The 17,876-nt window shown below is 38.3% G+C and overlaps 1 protein-coding gene across 1 annotated transcript; it reads right to left on the reverse strand.

The window, feature by feature from the left end:
- LOC581082 (putative protein TPRXL) lies at positions 1-16,529 on the reverse strand. Its single transcript, XM_795024.5, has 2 exons — positions 15,125-16,529; positions 1-667 (listed from the first exon to the last, which is right to left on the reverse strand). The coding sequence occupies exons 1-2, from the start codon at positions 16,128-16,130 to the stop codon at positions 522-524; spliced, it is 1,152 nt and encodes a 383-aa protein (XP_800117.2). The 5' UTR covers positions 16,131-16,529; the 3' UTR covers positions 1-521.
- Between the last annotated feature and the right edge of the window lie 1,347 nt (positions 16,530-17,876).

A 17,876-nucleotide genomic window follows, 5' to 3' on the forward strand; every position in this document is an offset into this window, starting at 1 on the left:
CCTTCCATATAAAATTTATTCTAAAAATATTTAGAAAATATTATCCCCTTCCATATTGACGGTCACAACCACATGCTTGTTATCATCAAATGAATAAACTAGAAAGCCTAATATTTAGCTTGGAAAATTCCAGATAAGTTTTAAGTTTTGGCTTTCTGTAGTCCGAGCCCGACCCCTTCCACTCCTCCACCATTAAAACAAAGGGATGACGCTTCCGAGTCTTCCAATCAAGCAGAGAATGCGAAGACATTACTGACATGCAAATAAAAGGCTCTTCTAAATTCTCTTCATAATCAGTGTTTCTGCAGTTTAGTTTCAACAGCTCGAGCCTCTTACAATCGTATGATATCCGTTGAACTATTCCATCTCCTGTCAATGCATTTCCAGCTTCTCCATTACTTTCATCATTACCGATAATTTATGTTCCATTTGCATAATGTCTTGTTTTGTCACGATACTGACTTGAATCGGAAGACTTTCCATTTAGAATTGCACAAATATGATTAGTGATTCAATATTTCTCAGTATTCCATTGGATCTTTTTGCCTGTTTCGAGCCAATCGCAGGAGTTCGTAGGTCTTCTGCCGCGCGCGGGCGCTCCTCTCCATCAACTCCTCCGTACGTTTAACCAACCAGTCTGCAAACTGTAACAGGCGCTCGTTTGGATCTGTAGAAACAAAAACAAAAAAGAAAGAAGAAAAATATATTAGATATGGAACATTTACAAGACAAATATGAACAAAAGTGATGTGTACATAAAACGTGTCTTTGTTAGATTTGTATTCATATTTTCGAAACTTCTAGAGGAAACAGTTGGGGAAGTATGATCAATGTGCACATTAGATAACATCCAAAGCTCCCCTAAAGATATCACTTAGGTGCTTAGTAAGGGTTCAATTTGACATCACTATTTTCATGTTCATGGTGGCGTAGCCAATGTTTTATTCAATGGGGGAGCACAAGTTTATCTTTGAAGAGAAATATTAGGCTCATAATTTTATATGGCCGAAAGAGTTAAAGTGTGTGACAAAAATAATGTCAAGAGAAAAAATATATATATATGGGGTATGGGGCACCCCTCCTCTCCTCCCCCTCCCCTGCTCGATTGAGGTTCTGGAGGGGACTCGGGGTTCAAGCCCGCACCCCCTCCTCCCCTCCAAAAAAGAAAAAAAAGAAGAAGAAAAGAAGAAGAATAGAATGATATGAAATAAAAAAAATTTAATCAATAAATCAATCAACACGACAAAATGAACGCAAGAATCCAAGACCCCAAACATCCTTTCCCTCAAAAGAAATCATCCAGAACCGCTCCTACCCCTATAATGACCATACTCTTTTAACTACGTACACTTTCTTTGGCGCATAATTCTTGCTTGCCTAGTTACAAGGAATGAATTAGTCATGAAGGAGTTAATTTGAAAGTCTGCATAATCAGAATGCGTCTTAACATCTTTCTTTTTTCTCGTTAGAAATTGATTACTAATGCCTCGTGATCTATAACGTCATCATTTCTGTGGTTTGGTGGCTCAGCTGAAAAGTGGTTCATACAAGCCAAGTCACCGGGCTGGTTAGGTTCACGGACAGTGGTGAAGGGTGCGGCAAGGGGTGAAATGGGACAAGAAAAATGGGGGGGGGGGGGGTAGGGACAGTATGAGGAGGAGACGCGTGGGTGGGATTGAATGGAAGGGAGACTTTAGGGCAGAAGGGAGGAGAAGACATACTAGGGGAAGGGGGAAATAAGAGGAAGGTACACGAAATTTGAAATTGTGAGTAGGAACGAAATTATACAATCATATTGCGTACCATAGCATAATGATGAGAAGTAGGATGAAAATTGTTCAACCCCCTTCTGAATGCTCTAAACATGGATACTTTAACAACAATTGTTTACTGAATTCACATTTTATTCTATCATAGAAGCAATGTCTACATGTTAATAGGATCAGGGAGTTGGAAAAAATATGTTCTAAAGTTTCTTCATTTGTCAATAAATTATGACTAAATATCTTACAAAATAAGATTTTCCGTCGATTTATGAACTAAAGTCATGATCGGTTTTGGGGGAGGGGGCCTTCGGGAATCACCCCCCCCCCCCCGCCCCAAATGAATGCAAGACCCCAAGCCACATCACCGTTATTCTTCTTGAACCACGCCTGACTAAAACGCTTTAAGACTGTAGAGATTTACAGGGGCGTTCGCTGTAATCATCACCCCCTTTAAGTATACCATCCCCTTCACATCCCTTTAATCCCCCTCATTGTCAAGTCACCTGGTGACCTTATCGCTAGCGGATATAGGTGAGTCATGTTCAAGGACTTTCATGGAGACGAGACAAAAAACAAATCAATGAATCTCTGATCAATTCATGAGACTCTTACTCGTTATTTTACACAATGAGTAGTGCTAATGCACTGATACAATCATGCTATTCGTTGCTATGGTTACGGTAGAATGCTGATGATACACCAACGCATGTACCTGTGACGTTTTATATCCGAGCTAGAATTAGCTGGGGGTAAAAATACAGGAACGAAAAAGTTTCCACTTTCTATGTTTTCTTATCTCAGGTGACGCCCTATTGAATGTCTGTTTATGAAGAAAATGAAGAATAAAAGTTTTAAAAAATCGAACAAGAAGGAAGGGAAGGTGGGCGTTCCGTATTCTGTTAAGCTCAAATCGAAGAGCACTTTGCATATTTTTGTTGTGCTTGTTTGATTGCTTGTAACTACAGTCTCCCTGTAATGCAGGCGCAGTTCTTGCATTCATTTTTTTTTACATGTGCCTTGCTTAAATTGATTTATAATCAAGTAAAATGGATGGGGGGGGGGTGGGGGAGCTTGCTTGAGACCCCTCTATATAGAATAGCGTCTGCCATAATGTCGAGAAAATTTACGCCTTCTCCCTTTAGCATAATCCCCGGATCTGCACCTTAGCAAAACAAAGCTTACTTATTATTCTTTTTCTTGGGTAAGCGAAATATCGTTATAGATTTGCATGCTGAGAAGTTCAAGTAGATTGATAATCAAACCAGCTTTTGTCAAGTTACAGTAAACCCACTTTGGCCAGGTAATTTGAACGGATTAAAAAACACCAAAATGCGTCGTTAAATGCGGTCATGAATACAAAGAATCCCTTTGAGTCCATCCTATAACTCTATATCCTGAAACTGCTGAATTACACAAAGAATGGCTATTCCTAGAGCCATTATCCAGATAAATACAAACAACAATTTGCGGCGCGCCCATCCGTCCATACGTTGATTCAGTTTCCAAGAGATTCATTCATATAAAAAAAATCTAACCTTCACTCGCTAAAAGGGAAAACTACATTAGAGATCATAATAAAGACAACCCATCCCTGGTTTTAAAAAACACCATTGTGGTGCACGGTACATATTATTTAGCATGACTCATGTTTTGCACAAAACAGATGAAAGGCCTATTCATAGTTGTTTGGCAACCAGTCAGGATATGGTTAGATAGACTATAACTGATATTAGCCCTTTTTTCGCAGGCAAAGTCTAACTTTAGAGAAATTTAGAATGGAAATTGGAAATTGGAAGATGGGGCAGATGCATCATGCAACATGTTCTGGTTCTGGTTCTGGTGGGCCACTGCATAAACTCCTCAGCTGGGATGTAGCAGTCGACTGAGCATAGTATCCTATACTTAATTTATGAAGTGGGCTCTAGAAATTATTTCGCCCATGTTGAGCTTTTGTAAGGTATCTTTAAAGGCTCCAGGGTGGGGGTATTTCTAGCATGGGTCGGGAGAAGGCCATTCGTGCCAACGATGACTAATCCTGAAGTTTGAAGATTGTCCTAACTGTAGTTTGTCCATTACAGTATTTTCATCAATAACAGTTTCAGCCCATTGACTAGTGGAACTGAATGGCTCCTATATTATGTTAGAACATGTGGGTATGAATGCAGTAGTCAATAAGTTAACAGCTGATAATTATATTTCAATGATGCTTCCAACGAAAACTATGGAAATATTTAATCATAGCTAGCGTACAAGAGAAGATGGATTCAAACGTATATAGTTTTCCAATTGTAAGGATTGTAAATGCATCACAGAGATTGCTCTGAAGTATAACACCTATAAAAAAGAGTGATACAATAATGAGCAACTATTCTAGGTGCAATATGACTATGCATTTTTGGCAACATCATTTTATGGTTTGGCTGGAATTCATACCCGGTCACGTATCGATATCCACATAAATATAATTTTGACGTTCGTTGCAACAGTCGTGTGGAAACCTTGGTTGAAGGATGTTTGAACAGTCATTGTGTCATTATACCGCTCTTCATGGAAATTCTGCACAATGAGACAATGAGCTAGTGTTTGTAGCCGAATTTCTCTTCATGCTTTACAAAATTTAAGTTAATATAAGACTAGAGCAGAGTTAAGACCCTCGATAATGATGATTTCAGGAGTCGAGGATCATGGATTTTGAGCAATCATAATTATCCATCAAGGAAATATCAATGAAAAGGCATGTCATCATCCATTATAAAATGGATCATCCTCACTCATCCTGGCCCAGACAGGCTCTAAAACCCATCAGATCTGACCCTTGCGTGTACCTGTAGAATGACTGACCAGCATGATGACCAGCAGCCTTCTACAGGTGTGACGTCGATCAAAGCATAAGTTGAAATAATTGAAAGGATACCTTCACCCCCCCCCCCCCGCCCCCCTCGCCCGCCCGTAACAAATTGATTGCATGCATGGTAACTATATTTATATTCTTATCATGAGTCTTGATTGTGAGCCTTCTGTGACCGGGGTCGGGGGGGGGGGGGTCAGGCCCTTTCTCTCGTACGAAATATTATTTCATTCTTTCCATTGTATGAAAGATGGGCTAATATTTCTCCTCACGAAAAGCAAGCTCAAAAAAGTAAATAATATAATTCATTACATGTCATAATGCAAAAACCACGTGCATTTTTTATGTGCGATATACCTTTTGTGAAAAGACTTTTTTTTATTGCAGGGAATTTGTCATGTTTGTTATTATCATACTAACTTTTTACTGGGTTGCCAATGATTCAATGACAATGGTTTGTTAGAAAGTGTAGACCTGCCAGCGCGTTTTGTAGAAAGCTTGTAAAACACTATATTATATTAGAGTTCATGTATAAATTGTTGCGTTGTACTTTCGCCCTCGTTTCTAAGCGTGGGCTGAACAACATAACAACAGCGCTACAGGGGTCGAGCAAATATTATTCCGACACCTATTTATTACTCAATTAGCTGCACTTATTGTGATTTACATGCCCGAGGCTTGACCGAGCTGAAAACAGTGTAATAATGAAGAGACATCAGAGAGAGAGAAAGAGAGAGAGAAGGAGAGAGAGAACGCGTGGTGGTGGGGGGGGGGGGGGGGGGGGGGAGGAGGATACTAAGACGGTAGCTTACAAGCTTTTAAGTTGAAAATAAGCATCTCGAAATAATGACAAGCCTGAAAGAAATAAGACGCAACGATGAAATTTCCAGTTGAATTAAATTATTGTATAACCGCTTAAAGAAAGTACACATATACCATCAACGGTGTAAATCTATCATCTAATGAGTAGAGCGACCAACAAGATTGAGGAAATAAGTTGTACATGTCGTAATGAAGTACATTTCCGTTGCCAAGCAACGCATTAAACTGTGATCCTAAAAATTACCCATAAATACACACTTGCACGTAAAGGACATGGAGCATTTTGTTCTTAGCCTTTAACTTCCCTCCAAGCACGAACAAATATGGATACCCTGAAAACTATTTAAAAAATCGCTAATGTTTATATTGTTCATTTCATATCATCATAATGCTTTTACGCCTTTAACCTTTTAAAATGTAGAATTTCTTTATTATTTTCTAAAGGTAAACGGTGAACTCAATGATGTACCTTCAAGTATAAACAGTTATAGGATAGAGCCCTGGGTTGGAGGTTGATTGCTCAAATTGACAGTGACAATTCCAAATTCCACATTTCCGCTTTCTAAATCCCCTGAGATTAGTGATCAGACTGCATAATCCCGTCATCTGGGTTATTCAGAGGAACAGCAAAATACCTTTTTAATCCTCAGGATGATTCCCTTCGAATGAAGCTTAGAAAACACGAGTATTTTTTTCATACTGCATTTCTTCAAATCTTATTTATATATTGTAAGGAGGTGAAATTTGCTTTCAATTTCAAAATTAATTTGAGAGGAGACTGCTCTCTTACTTAAAAGCAAATTAATCGTGATTTTTTTTTTAAATGTGCGTATTGTTTAAGCATGTCGCATTAGTAAAAAAATAAAGACTAAATAAATGACCAATGGCAAAAACATTGTCAAGGGGGGGGGGGGGGGGGGGGGGGGGGGGGGGGTATCAGGAAATGGAGAGAAAAGGAGGGATGTGTTATCGAATGCCTATGGGAACATTAACACAGTCAACTATTTTACAGCAGAATTCGTGCCATCGAAACTCCTAAATTTCTGTTATTGAGGGCCTTGATTGCCTCCTGTACAGGTTCTCTTTATATACTATGACAAAGTTGTTGATTCTGATTTTATTTGTAAAGAGGAAAAAATACACATTTTTTAAAACTCTTCTATCCCTTTTCGGTTTCGTATATCCATATTGAGACCCACCATGAGAAGTATAAGTCCCTCATCTAAATTTAGCGATCGATTAAGTCGTAAAATTCTATCAACGATTAGCCAAATTACGATAAATCATAGCAATTAGTCAACAGTCATGATCTTCACATCAAAATAATAAGCACGTACCATTTCATGACCGAATTTACCCGCCATTTAACATGATTGAGCACCTGTCCAATTAGTTTTAATTCTACTTTTAAAAAAGGACTTTTTGTAAACAACTAATTGAGATAGTTTGTTAATAAAATGAAGTGTTTCCTTAATGAACCTGGACCTTTTGTATTACTATTCCTAGGAGTTTCCGTGTCCAATCAGTAAGGGATGATGAAGTGTTGCGGTATCAGCTAGAGTTAATGAATTTATACAGTCACATCGGGTTCGTCCACTTTTCCAAGTCATTTCTTCGGCTCAACTCACTGGTTGTTTTGAAGATACCCGTTACCCATTTGTATCAATAATTGTTTACGTCTACTATTAAAACTTACACATGGCAATCAATGAAATATATTACTATAATATATTTTGCACAAAGTGGAATGTCATGGTTTGGATAGCGATGTCTTACATGTTTAACATGACTGACTGTAAAGAGCAGCTGGACAGTTTCTAGAAGGAACATGCAATTATAAAGTCCCTCGACAATTGAGCTCATGACCAATTCTGATAGAGGTTGAGAAAGTTGTCGTCTACTCAGCCAATTTTTATGAAAATATCTCCCCCCCCCCCTCCAAAAAACCTCCCCCCAAAAAACACACACACACACACAAATACAAACAGAAAAACATGCAGCTTCTTAACTCAAACGGGAAGGGGGTTTACTATGTTATACTAATATAATATTGTGAGATAATTTTCTACTTGGCTATTTCCATAGTAACCAGTAATCAAATTTAATATCCAAAAACAAAAATATGGAAACTTACATTATTATAAAAGGCACGTACAGGTGCAAAAATGATGGGGGAGGGGCGGGGTGGGACAATTGCTCCGCGCCCTCACTTTTTACATAAGCAATGTGTCCCTTATTGTGACCTGGCGCCCCCTTTTACATTTTGGGGGCATGAAGTGCAATCACAACATTCAACAAATTTGACTAAATGTATAAGTACATTTTAGGCTACACGATTGAGCATGTTGAGATGTCACGGACAGGACATGCAGGAAGAAGGTATTAATAACGTTGAATTGGTGTTCGAGTCTAGAGCATGCATTAAAAGGGGAAAAATCATTAATGATGGCCTTCCTCCAATCGGCCATGAGTTTGAACCCCAGATCATCATAAGCTGCTAATCATATTAGGCTCATTAGAGATATTAAGGGTTTAATATAATTATAGCATTCATTACATGACAGTGCATATAGCAGCGGCGGAGGAAGCAGAAATCTTATTAATTCAGATTTTTATTTATAAATAATCTGTAAAATGTGAATTCGGAGATAATCTAAGCTGATGCTCCCCCTATTAAACTCGAGAAATATGGTGCACAAAACTTACACAATGATGATAAATGTGGCCATGGAAAAAAGACCTACTGTTAGAGCGAAACGAAATCCCAGCAGTTTATGTGCTAAAAGTTAACTTGTACTTTATACAGATCTTGCAGAGATAGGTCAGGAAATCAGGGGTCTTTAAAACTCAAGTTTGATAGTCCATCAGGTTGACAAAAAGTAGAAAATCACGACCATCCATATGATTATAATATCTTATCATTGAGGAATACCTTAACAAAATGCATCATACAGGGGCGTCGGTGTAGGCGGGGGTTGCCTCCAATAGTTTCGGAATAAACTGTGTATCGTATCAAGTGTTTTAAAACAAAGAAACAACAACAACAACAAAAAGGTGGGTCGCTGCCCCTACAATAATGCTATGATAATGGGTAAATAATAACCGGCTAAAGAAAGAAAAACAGTCAAAATTTACTACAACACAAATCAATTACAAACACAAATATGAAATTCTAAATGTTCACCGCAGCAAAGAGGAGGAAATAATTGACAATTTGATTTTTTTGTGCAGCTTTCTAATTGAGGAATGCGTTTATTATCAAGGGGATATAACAGAAAGAAGGGGAAGGAGTATGGTTACTGATAAAAAGGGGCTGGAACGGGTGAGAGGGAAATGGGCAAGTTACTGGGCCGGAGAATAGAGCAGGAAACTAAACAAAATCTGACCTCTTCATGCACGATAAACCAGGAATGGGATCCTGAAATTTGTGCGTATTTGGTATTAAATGATATTTGGAACAGAAAAATGGATGATAAAGCTGAGAGAAAAGCGTCTTATTAGAATGAAGAAAACAAACGAAAACCTGTTAAACGACGTACATGAGTATAGATTAAAATTTGATTTATTTATCAAAAATGATTATACATAAAATATTGAGAGTTGCTCATGTGCTTTCATTCTTTAATATACAAAATCAATGGTATTTCAATTAATGCCTTCACATATAATAACCTTAAAGTTTTTTTTTTAAAAGACAATAACATTATATTCGTTTAGTCCTTTATTAAAGATGTAGTTCGTGAAAGCTATAATTTAGCAACATCACACAATTGGAACTTCACATACGTCATTGTAAGAACAAAAATGTGTGTTCAAGAGTCTCTAAAGCCAAACTGTTTACCACCAAGAAAATATTATGTCATGGCATATGCTCTTTACCAGCAGCTATAATACTTTCAATATGATCCGAGGTAATTAATTTGAAAAGGAACAAGGCACGCACGTTAACCTCTAGCAAAAGGAAGCAGTGTGGCGATGTAAGAAATCGATAAGATTCGACCCCTCCGTTAACCCATCAGTGTCACGTATCATAATGTTATTTGTATTTTATAAAGCAACAGGCTATGAAGACAAAATGAGACAAGGGTTTTGAACCGAACACGCCCAGTGTCAATATCGTTTTATTTCTAAGAATGTGAAAATATTCGGGATGAGTAGGAAAAACCTAAAATGTAGTAAATAAAGGCCATCTATAGCGGTGCAGCATTTTTTCACAGCTTACGTCAAAGAAATACGGGTTGCGATTCAATATACACAATGTACCTCCTTGGTGTTAGATTCAGGATTTGGTGAAGTGTTAGTGATTCATTTAGAGTTATAAATTTACCAAGGGACTATTGTCATCGGAGCATGTGTCATACGTTCTTGGATACTTATTTGGCTCAGAAAGGTAGATGTAATGGAGCTTATGCTGATGAGGAATAGGTCACACTTGGCATAATTATTGGTCAGCACTCTTCTAAAAAAAATAATTCGATGCTGGAACTAAACTATGTCTAAAGTTGAGATAACTTAGTTTCTCCTTTAATTAACATAAATACGGGCCACGATAATAAAATATAAACAGAGTTTAATTACAAAAATATTCTTCAAGACATGTAAGCACATTTTAAACCCTTACACTAATTTGTGAGAGAAATGATTACATCAACAATCTCAATTTACATATGAAAGATATGGGTACCAGTAAAGCCTCAAATGTCCAGACATGATTTGGATAGAGTTACCGGGAAATTAGGAATACACTGAACTCTGCTACAGTGACGCTTTAAAGGTACTGTCATTTGATTATGAGTTGTAAAAAAAAAGCTGAAATAAAAAAAATATTAACGAGGTCTTTTTACTTTACAATGTTATTACATGATTCATGATAATTTCATCTTGGCTCGTTTGGCAAATGAACGCATGGACAAAAGTCGCAAATTTCATACTTATAAAAACTGTGTACAATATAGGCTCTAATCATTATGAGAGAAACTTTCCCCAAACTCGAAATAAAAAATATGAAGCACCGAGGGCGCATACACACAAAGGAGTGAGACAGAGAATATTCCTCTATAAAGAAATTATTTATTATTCTCTTTTCAAAGATTTTTATGATATATTTCTGGGTAGTTCATTTCAAGTGATTCATTATAAAAATCTTAGATATCCAGATGTTGGATCTAGGATAGTTCTTTAAAATAGCAGACCTGAATAATGGGCACACTTGACTCGGCAACCTGAGAAGTGACCGATCGTTGATCCGAAACTAAAATAACACTACGAGTACTACTTGTATATTATCAGTGAATCACCTTTCAGTGTTCTATTTCTTAGGTCAATGGACAATGGAAAATCAACTCTAACGATGTTCTCACCATACTCACAAAATCGGTCCTACTTTTCTGACAAACATTTCATTAATACCTTTTTATGTTTAAATTGATATATCGCTGTATTTGCAGGGTTTTGACATAAATTTATATCATAAAAGAAGCAGTACGGTGGTGTAGCACATTCTGCAAGAATATTACTACGCTTTTCTGTCTGCATAGGAATTTGTATAAAGTTTCCAACTGTGTTTATGAATATAAAATCAAAACACCTCTCAGTTTGAACCAGCTTGAATTTGAAATTGGTCTAGAATGCACACACGGTGGTATAATTGGTCCCATACGACCGTGTGAAGCATATGGCTGCAATTACTAAATTTCTATTACGTCATTGGAAATTAGTTTCCAATGATCTTGTCGTGAATTTTGTAGAAATCCATTGGAAAAATCATACCAATATAGCAGCACTATTTACTTTCTCTAATATTCGACAGTATGGGGAGATATATAATTTATATAGAGAGAGCGAGAGAGAGAGAGAGAGAGAGAGAGAGAGAGAGAGAGAGAGAGAGAGAGAGAAGGGGAGGGGAGAGAACTCATTCCGTTCTCGTGTACAAAAGTTTGCCGAAATTGGTCGAGTTTAAACGAAGTTTACCGAGTTTACCATAAACAAAGAAAGTTTTCCCCAAGTATGATATTCTCACAATCATATTAATGCACGGAAAATGACCCCAACCAACCCCTGTCAGCCTTTCTATTCTCACCATAAAATGTTTTGTGCTACCGCTAGATGTTTCTTTTCTTTCCGTGCTTGTGTTGTTCTTTTATTTGAACAGCCCTGCGACAAATCAAACGTCAAAACTTGCTAGCAGTGGCACGGCTTGTGTATTGCCATTGAGGGGGCATCGATGGTCGAGGGAGGAAAGGGGGGGGGGCATCTGTCTTGATAGTTGTAAAGAAAGGGCGTTGTAAGAGGAAGGGCATGGGAAGGCTGGCATCATCTTTTTCATGTTACCTTTCCTCTCTCCTTTCGTCTCTTCATCTCGTGTCCCCGTTTGACATTCAATGGGGCACGTGCCTCGAGCCCCTGCCCCCCCTGCCTACGCCACCGCTCTCCAGAACATACACTTAAAGGGGCATCCCGCTGGTACTGGAATCTAGCTCGTCAACGCCGAGACCCTTCGAACACGTTCAAGGTGGGGCCTAGCTAAACAGTGGTAGAACTCTATGCGGCCACTAGCCACAAAGTCAGGTTTGAGAATATCGCAGGTGTTATTCTGCAAGGAAATATTACGAGGATCCCACGAGAAAAGAAAAAGGAAACGTCATTCGCTGTGTCCATGGACCATGCTGTATCTGACTATTGTCATTTTTTGCTTATGCTTGCCTTTTTACTTTCTTATATTTGCTGTACTTCAAGAACTTATCGGGATACCCATTTATCAAAAACACTGTTGATATTCTTTAATGACCATACTACAAAACATGAGAAATTTTAGCCCTGTAATCATTCCTCTATTAAGCATAATTTATGAATCAGAATTTTGGCAAAATAACCTGCATGCGGGTGAGCATATTTTCCAAAACAGGATATTGAGAGGCTGTTTTGATTTGCATAGTTGGCAAAATTGTGCTAGAAATTAACTTCCGATTTTTTATATATTTTTAGGGGGAGGGGGTACTGCTCGAATTTGGTACAAAACTATTCATTTATATAATTGGAAGAAAGTGATTCTGGCCATTTTATATCACATTGCATGAGTTCTTTCTAATGTACAAAAACGATACTCTTCTTTCTGTCTGATTCAAAATGCTCTCATCTAATCTCCCGTCCCTTCGAAACAGTCCGTCTGGTGTGTCGTTTTTATTGTTTTGACACACTCTCAAGTCCATGTCGCACGTGACGAGAAATCCTTCATTAACTATCAGTGGAACAGGTTATCCTAGTCCAGATAGGACTAAAATAGATAAAATGGTAGGAAGCCAAGAGCTTCCATTGTAGATTGCCTATCTAAAAAAATGATCTTACAAAGCAGAAACTGTGTAATAAGCGTCCACTTTACTTTAATATTTTGAAATTATTGTCGACAGAAAAATGGATTTTTGTTTTCTTTCTTCCAAGAAGCCCATTGGTGATTAACAATAAAATATATTTATTGGGAAGGGACTGGGAAATTTGAATTCTTCATTTTCTTCATCTGGGACACTCATTTTAACACTCAATGGCGTACATGTAGTATGGGTCCAGCGTGAGAGGGGGGGGGGGAGGGGGGGGGGGGGGCACCTGTCTTTCGGTGCATAACTTGTGATTTAACAATGTTTGCAACGAGATCTATCGTGTTCATAATGGTCTTTTGAAATGGTATGTATTGTAAATACCCTTTTAGACTATAAAACTGAATTATGAACTTTATGAACTATATTAGAGACCGCCTAGGCTTCAAGACAATGGAAATGTCTATACACAGATAATAATATTCTCGTATAAAAGGTGATCTAGGTGACCTTTATTATTATTCTGTTTGTTTGTTATGCTCTTGAAACATTATAATACTGAGCTAGATTAATGTACATCGTTATGCAATGTTTGAGGCCCCGAATCCGGCTGGAAGGCCAATGTGGATAAAGTGAATCTGCACAAATAAATCCAAAATCGTTACATGTATACCGCGTTTCCTGATTACAATAAAGGAGATAAATTACTTTTTGAGCTCCAAAGAACGTGTTTCATGCATCATTTATCATCAATTCACGAGCCCAAGGATATTTTCCATTGTGTTCAGTTTGAATTCGGCCACGATTCGACGTTAAGCAAGACAAATTATAATTTCTACAATTATATCTTCTCAAGAATGAATGAACCATATCATGCACGAATACTGAGTCAATCATTTACTGTTGTTTAGTTAATTTTATGAGGAAATTTGATGAATAAATTTCATTCAAGACACAGCACACAAGATGATTCACCACACTGATCTGTTTTTTTTTTCTTCTTCTAATAATTGCCTGTACTGTAAGCATTTGCTTGCCAGATTGATGAATGGTACCCACAATTGCAAACAGTTCTTTATTCAAATGATATTGATAAAAATATTCAAAACAAGAAGGGAACGCTGATGAACGCTGTGGTTTTCAATTGCTTTTGAAACCCATCTAATTAATTACATAGAGCATTTGTCGTGAATATCATGCAAAACATATATCACACAGAATATGATATTCTTATCCGAAATAACATTACTCGTTCTTTATAATGTTATATCGCTCCAATCTACCAGTATGCCCAAGCTGAACATCAGTAATAATTTCCTTGACGTAATCGAGACCTCAGTTTTATTATTCAACAAAGGGTTTATCAGATCGATACGGTGTCAATGTTCAAACTTCAAAGGGCTTTGGGTTAGGAAAACAAATGAGGGCAATCATACCCCGCTGAAGATATTATCTGGGATGTGAATGTAGTTTTAAATGTTATCAGGGGTTGTGATCGTGTGAAAGAGTTTCGTGAGTTCGTGCGTAAAAATTGTTTTCTTATCATATTGTGATCACGGACTTGTAAAGGTATAATATTGCTTTTTGTTTGGGCAACGTGCACATTAAATTGCTAAAACGCCCACTTCATATAATACATATCGACGTACTGTCTTTTTTAATGCCAGCATAATGTTCGATTGGATTGTGTTGGTGATTTATCGTCGTGAATGCTACCAACCATATGCTAACAAGTATTTACACATAATTATAACATCCTTCTGAAAAATTCCGACAGGTTCATGAACAAAGCAAGTATTGAATGGGGTTTATCAACCATTTTTTCCCTTCTTTCTGGCACGAGTAGATTCCTTTGTACATTGTAGTGTGTACATTGTTGTATACTGCTATTGAAAATGTGCATGATCATCGGTTTACTCAAAATAACTGTAACACTTGATGCAGTATATAATATATTTCGATATGATAACGATACATTTATAGTAAAGAAACTTCAAGTAGTGTTGAAATACAAAACTGAGAGTGAATAGAACTGAATTATGTTGGAAATTGGGGAGGAAGGGGCCTGTGGGTGGAAATAACGCTTTGGGTGCGTGTGGTGATTACATTTTGAGGAGCAATTACTTTAGAGTACCTTACCCCCAAAGTTGACTAGACGTTCGTAGCTTAACCAATGAAGCTAAATCTAATGACCCAAGTTTCTTAGCTAACCCTTACCATAAGAATATCCCTAGGCGGTGGACATTCAAGTGAGAAAAAAACAATTGGTTGGGGTATTCTAAAATTAGCCAAAGTTGGGATGCATATAGGTGTACATTAAAAATTGATATTAAATAATGAGCAGACGTTCGAATGCATTGTTAAGCAAGGATACTTACCTCTCCATGGCATATCCATCTGGAGTGACAGTCTTCTGAACTCCGTTGATAACTTGCTCGTTCTTGGTGATATCAATGTCGTTGTCGGCGTTGACGACAATCCCATTGAACTCCTCCTCGATAGAGAGGCGTGTCCGTTACTACCGGTTGGAGTCGATGTCGAGACAGGAGGCGGGTGACGCCCTTTATGGGATGCCTTGGTAACCGCATCCAAGTCCCCATTGGCCACGCCCATCACACTCCATCTCCAGCTGGGGCTACTGCGCCCATTCTGAGATTTCTTCGGGCGTCGAACCACTGTCTTGATCCCGGAGTAGGTCTCCAATTCTTCCAAGGGGCTTATGGGGCTGATGCTCCGGGGTGACAGGTTGGAGGAGAGTAAATCCTCCCCCCGAATGGCTTTGCCTCTCTGAAGAGGTGGTCTGTTTCGAGGTGATGATGATGAGGAGGAGGAGGAGGAGTTCCTGTCGGCATCCGATTCCTCCGACGAACCCTCATCTTCCATATTCTCCGAGATGCTGCTGCAAGCGCTACTACTGGATCGCACTAGGCTGCGACGGTTGTACCGCAGTTTCTCTTTCGTCGGTGCGCTGAAATGAAGATTATTGTTATTACTGCTCAAATCTTCAAACTTCTCTCTCATCTGACTGACTCCCGTTTCCAACGCATCCAATTCCAAATGCACGTCTGATTTTCCATTATCACTCATGTTCGTAGGTGAAGACCGGTTAGACCCTCTCCGACCTAGCTCCATCATGCCACTTGATGAAGAACTCAGTGATGAATCGGGAGAGCTCGCAGGGCTACTAGCTGGACTGTAGCTTTCACTAGAACTACTATTGCTGCCGCTGGTCTTGCTGGTGGCACTACTGATCGATAAACTCCTGGCATCACATACCGTCACGGTTGGCAGCTGATTAAAATCGTTATGGCTACACACTGACTCATGTTCGACCACCGTCTCTTGGTTTGGCGTTAAATCATCACCAAGTTGACACGCAGCCATCGCGCGCTGACTAAAAACTAGCAGACAGGTACACCGTTAGTTTCCACAAAACTTGAGCCGACAGACAATAAGTCTGCTGTGCAAAGTGCAGTGCAACCGTCGAACTTTGATACGTGCGACAGAAGTTGTCAACCTCGAAGAGAGAGAGAGAGAGAGAGAGAGAGAGAGAGAAAAGGAAAATATTACACCCCCGAACCGAGAGAGGAAAGAAGTGCGTGTGCGAGTGAGTCAGGTGTACACAAGTTTGCAAAACATTTTGATCTGTTTGCTTCTAAATGTTTGTATTTGATGCGTATAACCAGACTGCACCTCCTATCTTATTCGACAGAAAACATTCTGGGCTATTGAAAAGCGATTTTTAAAAGCCGCACTTCCAATATTTGAACAATTGTCCCTAAACCCTTTCGCGACCTATGAAAAGAAAGCAACACACCCCTATTCTTTGTGTCCTTTCAGTCGTTGGGTCAACGAAGAGGTCGCAGTTCGACATCCTTGTTCTGCCAACTTCAATGTAGGGGAGAACTAGGATTATAATCAATATAGTTTCGATGGGAGTGTATGAGAGAATTACCATTGTTGTTCCTAAAATCAATATGCCATTCAGGCCAGGGTTGATATGGCACGTAAAATGTAAATGGATCAATATACCTTGGTCTGTCTGTGTATTCAACGGAGGTCAGGTATTTTAAATAAAATAATCGTGATATATTAAACATGTATCGAGAAGGGGAGAAGGATCCTGTAATTCTGTTTACATTCTTGATTATTATTTGAACAAAATAGTCACTTAAACACCAGGTTAGCTTATTAGTTTTAGTTGATGTAGTATGACTATGATAAAGTAGAATTCAAAGAGAATTTATAGAAACAATGAAATTAATTATTGTGGCTGGCTTAGGGGCACACAATTGGGTCTGATGAAGGAGGCAGCTGATTCAACTATCTAAGTTAAGGGAATAAAGCGAGCGAGGAAAAATAAATAAAATGAAACAAAATAAACTCTTAATGGGGATAGCCACTAGTGGTGCATTACGAATCTTTAACAATGATAGCGTTTTAATTTTCGTTAATTTCCAAAAACAACTATCAAAGATGAGAGTTTTAGTATGAAAACTATATTCTAGAAATTAAATGTATTAATTCATTGGAATATACATATTCAGGAAAAAAACATGATCAGCAAAGATGTTGTCCGTCATGGTTCCAATTAAGGACACACAACAGTATTTTTTTTAAATAAATAATCACGTAAATCCAACAGATACTACCAATTTTGTTGGAAATAAGACAAACATGTAGAATGATGAGTTTGCACCCCCCCCCCCCCCCCCCCCCCTTCCCGCGTCATATTTGCTGCATTGCTCTCCTTTGCTCAGATCACAGTTTGGTAAGGTTTATTTATTTATTTATTTGGTTTTGATTCGTTGTGCTTTGTTTTTCATGGGATATAATCATGTGTACCTTAGTGCGTCAAGATTAAATCTTCAATAAACTTCTTCAGATGCAAGTCATTACATGTATAATTATGATAACAGGTTTGTTATCAAGTGTGTGAAACTATTATTGCGACATGCCAAAAGAGGGCAGCATGCGACTATTGAAATTATCGACATGGCCCATGGGGGATGATTCTAACTTTCTCCAACCACTCGTCGCATAATACTTACATGTATTAACCCTCCCCCCCCCCTCTCTCTCTCTCTCTCTCTCTCTCTCTCTCTCTCTCTCTCTCTCTCTCTCTCTCTC

Source organism: Strongylocentrotus purpuratus, unplaced genomic scaffold (assembly GCF_000002235.5).
Source record: "Strongylocentrotus purpuratus isolate Spur 01 unplaced genomic scaffold, Spur_5.0 spur5_scaffold_5, whole genome shotgun sequence".
In the NCBI taxonomy this organism is placed as follows: Eukaryota; Metazoa; Echinodermata; class Echinoidea; order Camarodonta; family Strongylocentrotidae; genus Strongylocentrotus; species Strongylocentrotus purpuratus.